Consider the following 14,111-nt stretch of genomic DNA (forward strand, 5'->3'; position numbering starts at 1 on the left):
CACACCTAACCTCAGGGCATCTGACAGCATTAAAATCGTTCCAATACAGAAAATGCCTGGCAACATATTCAAACTATCCTAGATGTAACCACCACACAGAAGACACAGAACACCTCATACTACAATGCTCCACACTAACAATCCTCAAACAACAACACAATATCTCTTCCCAAAGTGACTTATGGTCCTGGCCAGAGGCTGTTGACAATTTCCTGTAGGGCACAGATCTACTGCTAGTGAAACCAGGGGCAATGGATTGAATGGTTGATACTTCTACCCCTTTTTACATCTGCATTCATCTTTGCCTTTTCACTTTGTGTTTTGTTTCTCCCCTCTTCTTTTACATCTCATGTACTTCCTTTGTTTTACTTTGCAACCAATCCTCAAATACCCTTCCATGGCTGCCTTCTCCTCTTCGTCTCACTATTTGCTGCCACTCTTTCTGTTCCCTCCCACCTGTGTCATCCTGCATACCATCTCCAAGTACTCAATCACTTCATCTTTAAAACACCCATTCTTCTTCTACTCATTCCATTTTATCCCCCATTACCTCCCATACTTCTCTCAGTTTCTCATTGTATTCCTTCTATTTATCCTTCTCATTCAATTTGTTTACTTTTTCTATCTTCTCCACTTTCTCTCTATTCTCAATTCCCATTCTACCAATCCTCAACACATCTCCCAGGAAAACATGATCATCCAGAACCCTTCCATTCCTCTCTTTGGGTATCAATATATAATCCATTAATGCCTTATCAATCACCCTTCCCTCTGCCATCCCCTCTCCCATGTGTACTTATGGTTGGCTCTCCTCTTAAACACTGTTATCATCAACTTCCTTTCTAAATATATTTCTAACATTATCTCTTCACTATAACTTACTTGGCACCCTATACCATATATATATATATATATATATATATAAATCTCAATACTTACTGTGAAAATAAGGCTCTTGCTAATGCAATTCTCATTCTCCAGCCACCAGAGAACTCCTTTGTTGCTCGTCTCTGCATTTCAGGATCAAATCCAAGACCAGAAAGAATGACACTAGCTCGAGCGGGTGCCTTATCTGCTTCAATAGCTTCCAATTCAGCATAAATTTCTGTAAGTCTCCCGCTCAAACCTGTTTCACTGAAATGGAATAAAAATTATGCTGAATATGAAATCTTTCACTCATAATTTATACACTTCACAATATAGGAGGCACTTGCACATAATGGAAGTAATCGTGAAATCATGTCCTTTATATGAAGACTTCATAATTAACAGCCCTTCAGGCATTGGAATGACTATACTTAGTCTAGACTACTTTATTTAACTTAGGGGATACTTTTGGCAATGAAAGTGGATGGAGTTTATCTTGGAATTTGATTGATTTTATTCAATACATAAACCTACTATTCAGGAACCAGTGAAGGAACCTGTGCAAGCTGGTTCTGCATGAAGGGCATCAGTTATCTCCCTGTCAGTTTACTTCACTTTACACTCGGTGTTACTGGATCCAAAATATCTTTCAATCAACTTCATCTGTATTCCCTCCACCTTTAAACACAAGGACAGCTAATAACAGGCAACTGCTCTTTTCCTTCTACTCCTATCAACTGGAGACATAGGAACAGTCCCAATTTGATACAATGCAGACAACTGTCCAAGGTTTCTTCCTAGATTTAAGAGAGCTCATGAACTATTGCCAGCTGCTGAGGGATTATGGGTTACCAGTCAAAGAAACTCAAGGTAACAAATGACTGATTGAATGACACCTACTAATCAAAGATAAAAAGCAACATTGCACATACTCACCCCTGATTAATCGCTAGCTGGAGAGCTTTTTCCTCATCTATTAGGCCTTTTCGTACAGTATCACACTCGAGAACACTTTCGAGGGCTATTGTTTCATTTCCTAAAACTTCCTGCTCTACGTGCAAAACACTGATGTGTCCTGGGATGCGAAGGTTGCGACTGTTTGAGTAAAGAAAGACAAAGAACTTGAGTGATGATAATATGGTTTAATATCACAAACTTCTCCCAATTGGAAGGCTAGGATGGTGCCCCTCACAGAGGACTTTATAGCATGGAATTTAAAGAACCATGCCCTTGGTTCAACTTCACCGGTGGCAGGGTTCGAACTGCCGTCCCCTTGACCTCCGCTGCAACTAAGCAAAGTATGCATTCAACTTCCTCTACTATCTCAGCACCTCTAGAAAAAGGTTTACTGTGTTCCCCATCATACTGCTTACAGTGGCCGCGAAAAGTTTGGGCGCAAAATTATAGGCGCAACTTTCCCCTAAACTCAAAACATGCGAAAAATACAACTTTCCACCCAAACTTTTCGCTATTTTTCAATGCTAGCGTTTGTACCCGTATTTAGCCGAGACAATACACACTATTTGGCAACTCTGTTTAGGCGCACTCGATGTCACATGGAGTCACTTTCTAAACATCTCTCACGGAGAGTAGTCTTTTTTTTTGCGGTGGTCTCTGTTTTTGTGCCTTGATATCTCCGTAATGGGAAGTGGTAAAGAGCTGGAAAGAGACACAGTTGTTACAATCATAACCCTCTATAAGGAGGGTTATAAGTGTAAAGATATTACTACTCGTGTGGGAATTGGAGTGTGTCAAGTGCAAAAGTGGACCAAGAAATTTTGAGACGAAGGAAGTGACATCATTGCTACTCCAAAGCATCGCTCTGGTCGGCCAAGGAAAATATCAAATCGTACTTCTACGGTTCTAACTGCCTCCTAAAGTTATTAGGAGGCAGTTAGAACCGTAGAAGTACGATTTGATATCTTCCTTGGCCGACCAGAGCGATGCTTTGGAGTAGGAATGATGTCACTTCCTTCGTCTCGAAATTTCTTGGTCCACTTTTGCACTTGACGCACTCCAATTCCCACACGAGTAGCAATATCTTTACACTTATAACCCTCCTTATAGAGGGTTATGATTGTAACAACTGTGTCTCTTTCCAGCTCTTTACCACTTCCCATTACGGAGATATCAAGGCACAAAAACAGAGACCACCGCAAAAAAAAAAGACTACTCTCCGTGAGAGATGTTTAGAAAGTGACTCCATGTGACATCGAGTGCGCCTAAACAGAGTTGCCAAATAGTGTGTATTGTCTCGGCTAAATACGGGTACAAACGCTAGCATTGAAAAATAGCGAAAAGTTTGGGTGGAAAGTTGTATTTTTCGCATGTTTTGAGTTTAGGGGAAAGTTGGGGCGCCTATAATTTTGCGCCCAAACTTTTCGCGGCCACTGTAGAATGAAGGTAATACAAGATGGCACAACTACCACAGCAGGTCCTAACAGGATTACCCCAACCACTATTATATCCCTTTCCTCATCCACTGATAAAGCTGGTGAGAACATCCCTTCAACCATTCACAATCTCCCACCATTCACTACCTTTTGCATTCTCTTCCCCAAGATGCTCTTGTAGGTGACCCAGAGCCTCTGCCTCCAATTTGGCCAACATGTCATTTAAGTAGGATATATTGTGTTGTTGTATGGATAAGATGAGGGCAGGGCAGTGTAGGCTATGGTGTTCAGTGTCTTCTGTGTGGTGAGTATGTCTAAGGGAATTTGAATCTCTGGTCAGACTGATTATATAGTAATTCTTTAGTTAAGACATAAGATGATCTGGAAGGAGGGCTTCAATCAAAACACTAGTAACAGGATCATTAACTGTGCTTGGATGTAATACACATGAGGGTTTATGGGAAAAGATTGACAGCATGTCTGTGACAATATGGCTATGCTAGCACTGAGTGAAACTAAATTGAATGGGAAGGGTGAGTTTGAATTTGGGAGTGTTGTGGGTAGGGTATCAAAAGTGAAGTGAGAAAAAGGGAAGAAATGGTACTGCTGATAATTACACACACATATATATGTATATATATATATATATATAGATACCAATGGCTTTTCCCCCCTTACAAGGGCATCAAATCCACTCCTGCCCATTCCATCCCCACACATTCCACTCCCATTCATCCCCCTTTCTCCCTCTTATCTTGGTTCCTCCTGGATGACAGGTCATCCCTGCATTTAGCCCACTGCCCAGGGTCAGAAGCAAAATATATATATATATATATATATATATATATATATATATATATATTATATATATATATATATATCATATATATATATATATATATATATATATATATATATATATATATATATATATACACACTCACATATATGAATGATAAAATCTATATCAATGTATTTTACTCACCTGGAAATCATTCTAAGAAGCGTAGTCTTTCCTAAACCGTTTCTGCCAACCAGAGCATATCGTCGGCCAAAGGCTAATGTAACAGTTGCATCCTGTATGAGGACTCTAGGAAAAAATAATAAAGAACAAAAATATCTTAACAAACTTAGATGAATAGGCTAGTAATAATGTTACACAAATCTAATAACATTAGTCATTCAATATTTTGAAATGGATTCTTGTTACAAAAATAAAATGTCCCAGTAGTACATAATAACGGCAATTTGTAACAAAGCCAAGATGTGATTAACCAACTTTATAGCAGGAGGGATATATAGAGTAACCTATAACAATCAAATTCCAAGTACAATACTTTCACCATTATTTAATCTCTCCATGAGTGACCTAACTCCAGAACTTGAACAAAATACCAATGTTCTCTCATTTGGAAATGACCTGACAGTAATAACCCAGTACAGTAAATACAAAATAGCAGCATAATTATATAACAGAAAGTGCTGAGTAAATCCCTCCCCTAAAAACAAAAAAACAAAACAAAAAAACTCACATGCTATTGACAAGACAATAGCAACCTACCATAACTTGGGAAGCCATACAAAATCTCCCCAATAAAGATTACCATAACTAGTAGAGAAAATATAAACTTGAGAACATTCATAAATTAGCAAAATACAAACAGGCTAGAATACTCAGAGGAAGGTATAGGAAAAGAGTTACTCCTTTGAAATGACCTGTACCCATCCCTTGATCAATCAGTGAATGAAATAGTAACTACCATCCAGAATGCAAGTGGAAAAACACAAACCCAGATGCTGTAGAAAAAAATCAACACAAACTGCACAAATAAGATAGCCACCATCATAAAGAAAAAAAGAATAGAAAAGACAGAGAGAAAACAAAATACAACAAATAAACTAATAAAAAAGAAACACAACCCAAAAGAACAACTGTAACAAATAAAAACATCACAAACCACATAATCAACAAACATAGAGCACTGAGGAGAACTAACCAACAAAATACAAGGAAAATCAAAGGTCAACCTATACACAAGTATATATGGTATGCATTTACATATGTATTAAAACTTATATCAGAAGCAAATTATTTTTTAATATATGACTTCCAATAACATTTACATTTACCACAGTTACGAGTATATTATGAAGACTAACATCAATAGATAACTTAAATAATATTACTAACCTATCACCAAATGCTACATCAAAGTTCTCTATCCTGATGTCCTTAGTATTACAAGTTCCTTTGGCATCCATGGCTCTTTCCCTCTTGCTCACCACCTGAAGAATATACAAAATATATAAGAATGACATCTGAACACATCTCTGTTTTTGCGCACTAGCTATGGTACTTTTTGATTTCTGAACAATTATGTATGAAACTACAGTACTACCTCGCATTAACGGACTAAAAGGGGGGTAATGGTGTCCGTTGATGTGAATAATCCATTGATTTGGAGTGGTTTTTGGGTGGCATAGTGATTGCACAGCACTAAACAGCACCGAAAACACAGTGAAAATGCCGCAAACACAGCTAATTAACGTCCGTTAATGAGAGGTAGTACTGTATATCTGTCATTTACATAATCTACCTATTTATATACCAAGGGCTTTTCCCTTATAAGGTAGATAGCCAAATCAAAGACATGCATCCACTCCCATCCACCACCTGTTTGAAACAGTTAATCTACCTTCAGTTTCACAAATTGACATCACAAAACATCATAGGTACAGTGATGTGCTTTAAAAAAGATCCATTCTCCTAGAGTTTACTTAACTCATTTTGAGCCTTAACTGGAGCCCTTGCAGAGAGTGTAGCATGCTTCAACCAAGCTAATACAATACAGTAACTGCAACCTTACTGTGCCTATATAAATAAGCACACACCATAACTAATATATTCATCACATCCAGACTATTAATAATTACATCACCATACATGCCTTATCTCATGTCCCCTACTTAGGTTTCAATGCTCCTTACCTGAGAGGCAGTAGCCATATTAAGCGTAATAGGTCGTCCTGGATCCTTCTTCTCCAGGTTTTCTCTCTTTTCAGCCTTAGACTGCAACTTGGCTTCAGCTTTTTCTAGCTTTCTCTGGTCCACCCGCTGCATATAAGGGACACCAACATTTTTGTTAGTTAATACAGATTATACAAGATTACAAAAAAAAATTGTTTTTTGTTTTTTTGACACATGGAAGGAATGAGTGAAGAAAGATTAGTAAAAGAGGTGTGGAAGGCAAAGGTGGAAGGAGAGAACACGAGGGGGCGACCAAGGATGAGATGGATGGATGGGGTAAAATGTGCACTGTTGGGGAAGGGAGAAGACAGAGGATAGAGGTGAGTGGAGAATGGTTGTGTATGGATGATATTGTGAGGCATGGAAGGGAGTGGGTGGGGGAAGGGGGGAGGGAGCATGTTTGAATGCTATTTGATGCAGCCTAAAGGGATTTCTACCTGCCTTCTCTTTTTCTGCATGAGGGGATGGAGAGGGGGGTCGCTGATTAAATGAAGTGGCCTTGCTGTGGATGTGCTGTGTCTTGTTACATTACTTCTGACCCAGGGCAGTGGGTGAGATGCAGGGATGGAATGGGTGGGAGTGGATTTTATGCCTCTGTTTTTTGGCTACCTCCCTTGTAAGGGGGAAAAAGCCATAGGTATATGTATGTATAACTAATAATGAAATGTATGGAAACCATCATGGAGAGAATCTGTGGCTGTTGGAAAGTGTAGCTGCAATATACAATGAATGAATTATGGAATCATTTAATCTTTCAAAACAGGATGGGGTCAGTGGATTGAATGATAGTTCATGGAGAGATAAAAGTTCTGAAACACTTCATGTCTATCCTACTGTGATACTTACAGATACTTCATCTCTCTCCTTGATCCAAACAGACTTTATTTCTTCATCCATTTCGTCCATGTTGGCTGCCATGTCTGACAGTTTAACCGGGGCATCCAGAATCTTGTGCTGCTCTGGCTCCGCACTATCTCCATTGCATATCCTTAGCTTCTGCACTACCTTTTCACACAGATTTCTGGATTATAAGCAAAGGTGATTGTGAAAGAAGTGTCCTAAACCTATAAAACAACATAACAATTAACATAATCATATTTCCACAATCAACCGTGGCCTTAAAAAAAATAATGCACTTTGTTGTGACTGATGGATGACTGTAACTCTTGAATGGGTATAGACCATTTTTACATATCTAAATACTGCAATAAGATAATGCAAAGTGTACATAAGCATAAAAAGAACCCATGTCCGAAGGCTGGTCTTCCTTTACCCTTTAAATATGATCATAATGTAAAATTTCTGTTGAATGATAATGAAAGTACTGTTATCCTACCTGTCTTCACCCACAAAGATTCTGCTGTTATTGATGACAACCAAATAACCTTCTTTCACGATATATAATAATACTAATAGGGTGGTCATCAAATGTAATAGACTTAACAACCATGTAGTGCGTGCTGACACTATTGGTTGTTTTAAGAAAAGGTTAGACATCTTTATGGATGGGGATGACAGGTGGTAATATGCATGGAACTGCCTAGTGTAGGCCTTATGGTCTCTTAGTCTCCTTCATTCTATGTAACCCTTAACCCCTCCCTTTGCAAAGCAGTAGCACACAACAAAACAGCCCTCTTTGTCTAGATCGGGTTAAGTGAGATAGGTTTAATCCCTTATCAATAGGGGTACCGCATAATTGTATATCATAGCATGGTTGCAGTCAGAATAAAAGGACAAATACTCCGAGTCCAGTTTGTTGACAGGATTTGAAGTTGACTGATGGGGAGATGATTGTCTCAAATGTCCAACTTGCAGGACTGTCACAAGCACTTATTCACACTGGTCCAAACAGCTTTGTGTATACAGATGATACTATTCTATTTTCGGAGTGCTTGATAAGGATAGTAAGTTTTGTGTAGTATGTTGGACAATGATGATAACTGTTGCCTCGAGTTTCACTGGCTACATCGCTTAAGAAGCATGAAACCTTTTGGTATATACAATTTCACTGACTGGGAATCTTCACCCTCACATTGTCTTTGGGCCCTCCAATTGATCTCTCTAAGAAGAAACTTTTGAGATATTGCAATGTTGTATCGGAGTGGGCAGTTTTTATGTCAATAGTTTATAGTAGCAGGAAGGGAGACTGAATGTTATGTCCTTCATCAACTGAGAGCATACACCAGGTGGCACATTGCTCCAATCACACACCATTGCCAGACCCCCATGGTCTCTCTCAGAAGGCTCCCATGTAGTTACCTTCCCCACTCCAAACAACTCCTGACAAGTTCAATCAACTTACTAAAGCCACGAGTTCTGTGGCACCCCCTTATTTTCCTCCCTCAAGGGTTGTCTCTATATGAGACAACCATGTGAGTGGGGTCAACATTAGAGAAATGTGCCACATGCCCTTATAGCTTGAGTTGACATTCGCAAATTAACAGGCATGGACTGTCTCACAATACAGTCTGGTTTGATACAAAGTCATTCCAGTGATACCACTTGATTCTCCAAAGACACTTGGAACCAAAGACATCAAGATGCCTATTCAAGTCTGCATTCCGTGTCCATGTTTCAGAGCCATACAGCAAGACAGGGAGAGCAAGTGACTTGAATATCAGATATTAGTTCTCCTGTTTAAATATCAACAATGACATACATTCTGGTTGTGTCCATAACACCATGGGCAATGCCAATTCTTCAAAGTACTTTCTATCATGACCCACCACTTTACTATCATATGTGAAGCTTTCATAGACCTCAATGTCCTTGTCACATGCATGGACAGACTAAACTGTGTCATCCAGTAAGCCTCTAAACACCTGGACCTTGGAGTCCAAGTGGTCTTGCCTCCTTGGGCAGTGGCTCAAGGGCTGCAATCAGGAGGTCCAACAAATTTGTAAGACTGACAGAATCATCAGCAAAGAAAAGGTCAGTGACCTTAGTGTTGCCAATAGATGCTCCACAATGATATTGATTGACAACTCTGTCTAATACCCAGTCCATCCAGGTACTGAAAACTGTTGGGGTGAGGACATTTTCAAGTAACTGGCCTACAGGAAATACCATAAATTTCTCAGGGAATATATATGTATAGTTGTCTAAGGATTGTTAGTGTAGGGCATTGTAGTATTTACCTAGTTGTATTCTACGGAGGGTGGAGGGGTGTGGAGTGTATTCAGGGATGGAATGGGTGGAAATGATTTTATGCCTTTCCCTTTTTGGCTACCTCCCTTGTAAGGGGGGAAAAAGCCTTGGTATATGTATGTATGTATGTATTCTACGGGACGGGAGCTATGCTCGTTGTGACCCGTTTTTGTATCTCTCCACGTCCAGTTTATTCTTGAACTCGTGTATAGTTCTGGCATTCACTGTTTAGTTTGTTCCAGACATTGATCACTCTGTGCGGGAAACTGGTTTTTTTAAGGTCTCTTCTGTAACTGTCCTTCTTTAGCTTCTTGTCGTGTCCTCTTGTTTCTCTCTTGTCCCATTTCAATAGGTCATCTCTATCGAGAACTTCCATCCCTTTGGTAGTATGAGGTGTACTGTGCCCTCTATGTGGTGGTTGTATCTAAGGCAGTTTGAATCCATGGCCAGGTCTATTATGTGCTGGTACTGTCTTAATGCTGGATGGTGCCCTGAGCAAAGGCAGTGTATTTCTCGTCACATATGATTTTTTTCTCTTTTCTTTCTTTCTTCTGTGGGGCTTATGTTTGGAGGTTGGTGTTGTTGTATTGAGTTTGGTGATCATTTTTGAAGGGCTCATCTAGTGATCTGTATTGTAGTATGTAGAAAAGGAGCAATGCTCATTGTGTCCTAGCTCCTACTCTTCAGTTTATCATACTTAGCCTCAAATTCATGTACTGTTCCATATTTGTCTATATTCTTGATTTCCAATTATCATATAAAATTTTAAGTCACATCCTTTACATATTTGGTCTTCTTTAATTCATTCTCATAGGCTTTTTTTTTTTTTTTTAAATATTCTCATGGACTTTTTTGTTTTTATGTGGATGATTTTTGTGGTACATGTGGTAGGTTGTCATAGTTGCCGAAGTAATATGCTGCTGGTGTAGTTTGTTATATTCTGTTGGTGGTGCTTGTAAAATGTAGTGTGAAGAGTGTGTGGTGTTTAAGATTCAAGCATTAAATTGTGTCCTGTCATTTTCATGTGGTATTCTAATATGATGATTTTGGTTTCTGTATGCATGTGTTCAATTGGGGTGGTTTTGGTTAAGAATCCTCTCAGTAATCCCATGGATCCACAGATCCCACAGCAACATAAACTGCAGGAAACCTCTGTTGAAATTCATGTAAGTGTTCCACAAGAACACAAAGTACTGATGTTGCAGATATCACCTGCCTTTCCACCCTTCAACTTACTCACATCCTTTTTGACTTCTGCCCAAGTGGGTGGAGATTTGTCTATTGGTGGATCATCAACTACCATCCAAATACCATCAAAGGGAGGCTTTCCACTCGGAGGGTCACCTATGAACAACTTACTTAATACATACTTGGCAAAGGGGAAACACCCCTCCACGCTTGATAATAGCTCCCCATCAGCTGTAAAGGCTGTGCTCTTCTGGGTCATAGATTAGGAACAGTTTCCTTTGGGCACCCACCAACTGCCTTAGACCTTCCTCTGACTTAGTGAAGCACATTGTCATAAGCTCAATTCCCACTTTCCTCCATCCTCACTAACCACCTCCAATCTACCTAACCTTACTCCCCATCACCCTCTTCACTTCCTCCCAAAACATCCTTTTCTTTTTATAATTCTCTTTCAAACTCCCGATGCCATTTTACATCTGCTGTCTAATCTGCTTCCCTCTTGTTGTACCTCTCATATGCTTCCCCAGTTCTACCTCAATCAATCCTCATACAGTTCTTTTATACCACCTCTTCATTCCACTATTCACTACCCTTCCTTCTGTTCCCTCCCACCCTCATTATCCCACATGCCATTTTTGCACTTTGTCACTTCTTTATTCCTCACCAATTCCCATGTTTCTGTTTCTCCTAGTAATCTTTTTCCTTCTAACTCACTTCATTAATGCTCAGCACCTACCTTCCACCCTATTTTCTTTCTCCTTCACTTTTCCTCCACTCTCAATTTTCCTTCCACCAATAATAATGGCCAACAAGGAAGGCATACATGAAGAAATAGAAACATTCTGGTTAGGAAGATATGCATAAGGGGGTGCAAGACCAATAAAAGTAAAATTTAAGTCACTTAACTCAAAGAATCAATTATTAAAATATTGAAACTTGCAAGAACAAGAGAGAGAGAGAGAGAGAGAGAGAGAGAGAGAGAGAGAGAGAGGAGAGAGAGAGAGAGAGAGAGATTATGAGAGGTTTATCAATGGAAAGTGTTACATCAGAAGAGGTTCCTATATAAACTGTGCATCCACACAAGCATGACCTGGCATGTCTGAGTGAAGGTGGACTATGCTGTGTTGCAAAGAGAATACACCAGTTGTTCTGGGGTTTTCTTTTATGTGTCCTACCAAGGAGCAGTCAACAGTACAATGTGACAGGATGAGGAATAGGAAGAACAGGAGTACACTCTCCCTCTTCCACTCTATTTTACATGAAGGCTATTACAGATACATCCATAAAAGTCTCATTAGAAATACAGTGAGTCCTCCTTATACGGTATTTCTTTTATCCGGTAAATTCACAGTTCTTCGGTTCTATTTACAGTAAGAAAAATTCACAGATACGGTATTTGCTTGTTTTTTGTTTACACCGTACTGTAGCGCCACTACCAAGAATGTCTCGGAAGTATCGAAAAAGCCCTGGGTTCAGTATATGGTAATTTAAATTTGTGGTAAGGTTTTCAGGAAGGCATATGTACCATATAACGAGGACTTACTGTACTAGTCTTGTTCAAAGGTTTAATGTTAAACCACTGGACTACAAATACATTCTTAACTAGGGTGGGTAAATGTGGAAGTTTTGTCCCTTGGAAAATGGATAGTCCTGCCTCTCAAAAAAGCAATGGTACTGCATGAAGTCACCTTATCTTGTCACAATGATCTTTTGTATTTGGGTATATAATAGGTGATCAAAATATGTTGCATATATAATGAGTCAAACATTCTGCGACTAGTTACCTAATGGAATCATCCTTTTCGGCACCAACAGCTTCTGAGAGTATGCTTCCAATGGCGTCGTACACATCCTCGCTTGTGTCAAAATCTTCACTATTATCCAAGACCCCTGAAAGTAATAATAATACAATAAATGCAAGACAGAAAAACCAGCTAGGGGTAGCAGATATGACATGCTTGAGGGTGCAATGAGTTACAAATTGTAAGTAATGACAGTATGTGGATTTGGGAGACAGAGAACAGTTCAACCTAAGGTAGTTTGGTCATGTAGGAATGGATAAAACCAGATTCAGTAGTAATAGGGATAAAAAACAAGCAGATCAAGGAAAGAATGGACGGGGTGAAAGAAACCATACGAGTTTGTGGTCAAGAGGTCTTGTGGATGAAACTATGTGCAGGAGAGAGAGAATGAAGTGGAGAAGAATGTAAAATGGACACAACCTACTCTGAAAAGGATGCATTGGGAATGATTTGATAGTAATGCTGGTGTGGGAAAGAAGAAGAAAAAAAAAAAAAAAAAAAAAATCATGATGTTTAACATTAGTAAAAGGGAAGGCTATTCTTCTCATATGCCTACCCACCTTGTTTTAAAGGAAATAATACACATGCTAGGGAATGAAGTACTGAACTTTGTGGAACACTGCTTGTTACTGCTCTCAAGCTTGACATCTTGTCCTTTACTACTGTCCTCATGTATCTTTCCTTTAAAGTCTTTAATCCATTCTATTAGTTTGTCTCTCGGTCCTCCAACATGCTCCAATTTCCACATCAGTTAACTTTTAGGTACTTTATCAAATGCCTTCTCTAGGTCCAGGTACACACAGTCCACCCAACCCTCTCTCTCTTATAGAGCATCAATCACTCTGAGTAAAAGCTTTAAATGATCAACACACAATGAAAGAAATAAACGTAACACAAAAAGAAATCAGTGATCAAATTAAAACACTTGATGTCAGAAAATCACATGGCCAAGACGGGATTGCAAACTGGATACTGAAGGAATGTATGGAAGAATTAACTGACAAAATACATAATACAATTAAATCCTCACTTAAAGAAGGAAAAGTACCATTGGACTGGAAAAAGGCAAACATTGTACCAATTTATAAGGGAGGTGATAAAGAAGATCCATCTAACTACAGACCGGTCTCACTAACAAGCACAATAGTAAAAATTTGTGAAAGAGTTGTTAAAAACAGATGTGTTAAATACCTGGAAGAAAAATCTATACTGAACCCAAATCAATTTGGATTCAGACAAGGGAGATCATGTACAACAAATCTGATCTGCTTCTACTCAAGATTAGTAGACATAATACAAGAAAGAGATGGATGGGCGGACTGTGCTTTTCTGGACCTGCAAAAGGCATTCGATAAGGTACCTCATAAGAAATTAATAAATAAGTTAGAATCAAAGGGTGGAATCAGAGGAAAATTATTGGAATGGATGGAAGACTTCCTGATTGGGAGGAAAATGAGAGTTGTAATTAGAGAAAAATTCTCCAACTGGGAAGAAGTAAAAAGCGGTGTCCCGCAAGGATCGGTACTGGCCCCGATCATGTTCGCCGTATACATTAATGACATGAATGAAGGCGTGGAGTGCTATATGAATTTTTTTTGCAGATGATGCAAAATTACTTAAAAAGGTAGAAACGGAAGAGGACTGCAACTCACTGCAACAAGACCTGGACACGATATGGAATTGGACT

General features: G+C 39.1%; 1 protein-coding gene across 1 annotated transcript in view; it reads right to left on the bottom strand.

Annotated features, from left to right (window-relative positions):
• LOC143032451 (ATP-binding cassette sub-family F member 3) overlaps positions 1–14,111 on the bottom strand; it is a 41,543-nt gene that overhangs the window by 11,427 nt on the left and 16,005 nt on the right. Inside the window, exons 2-8 of the mRNA XM_076197257.1 lie at positions 12,407–12,512; positions 7,134–7,308; positions 6,249–6,374; positions 5,452–5,546; positions 4,246–4,350; positions 1,804–1,962; positions 940–1,134 (exon numbers count right to left, since the gene is read on the bottom strand). Coding sequence (XP_076053372.1) covers positions 940–1,134; positions 1,804–1,962; positions 4,246–4,350; positions 5,452–5,546; positions 6,249–6,374; positions 7,134–7,308; positions 12,407–12,512 — 961 coding nt within the window. The remainder of the gene's footprint in view (positions 1–939; positions 1,135–1,803; positions 1,963–4,245; positions 4,351–5,451; positions 5,547–6,248; positions 6,375–7,133; positions 7,309–12,406; positions 12,513–14,111) is intronic.

The sequence above is a fragment of the Oratosquilla oratoria genome, chromosome 13 (assembly GCF_046742065.1).
Source record: "Oratosquilla oratoria isolate Oo_2021 chromosome 13, ASM4674206v1, whole genome shotgun sequence".
Classification (NCBI taxonomy): domain Eukaryota; kingdom Metazoa; phylum Arthropoda; class Malacostraca; order Stomatopoda; family Squillidae; genus Oratosquilla; species Oratosquilla oratoria.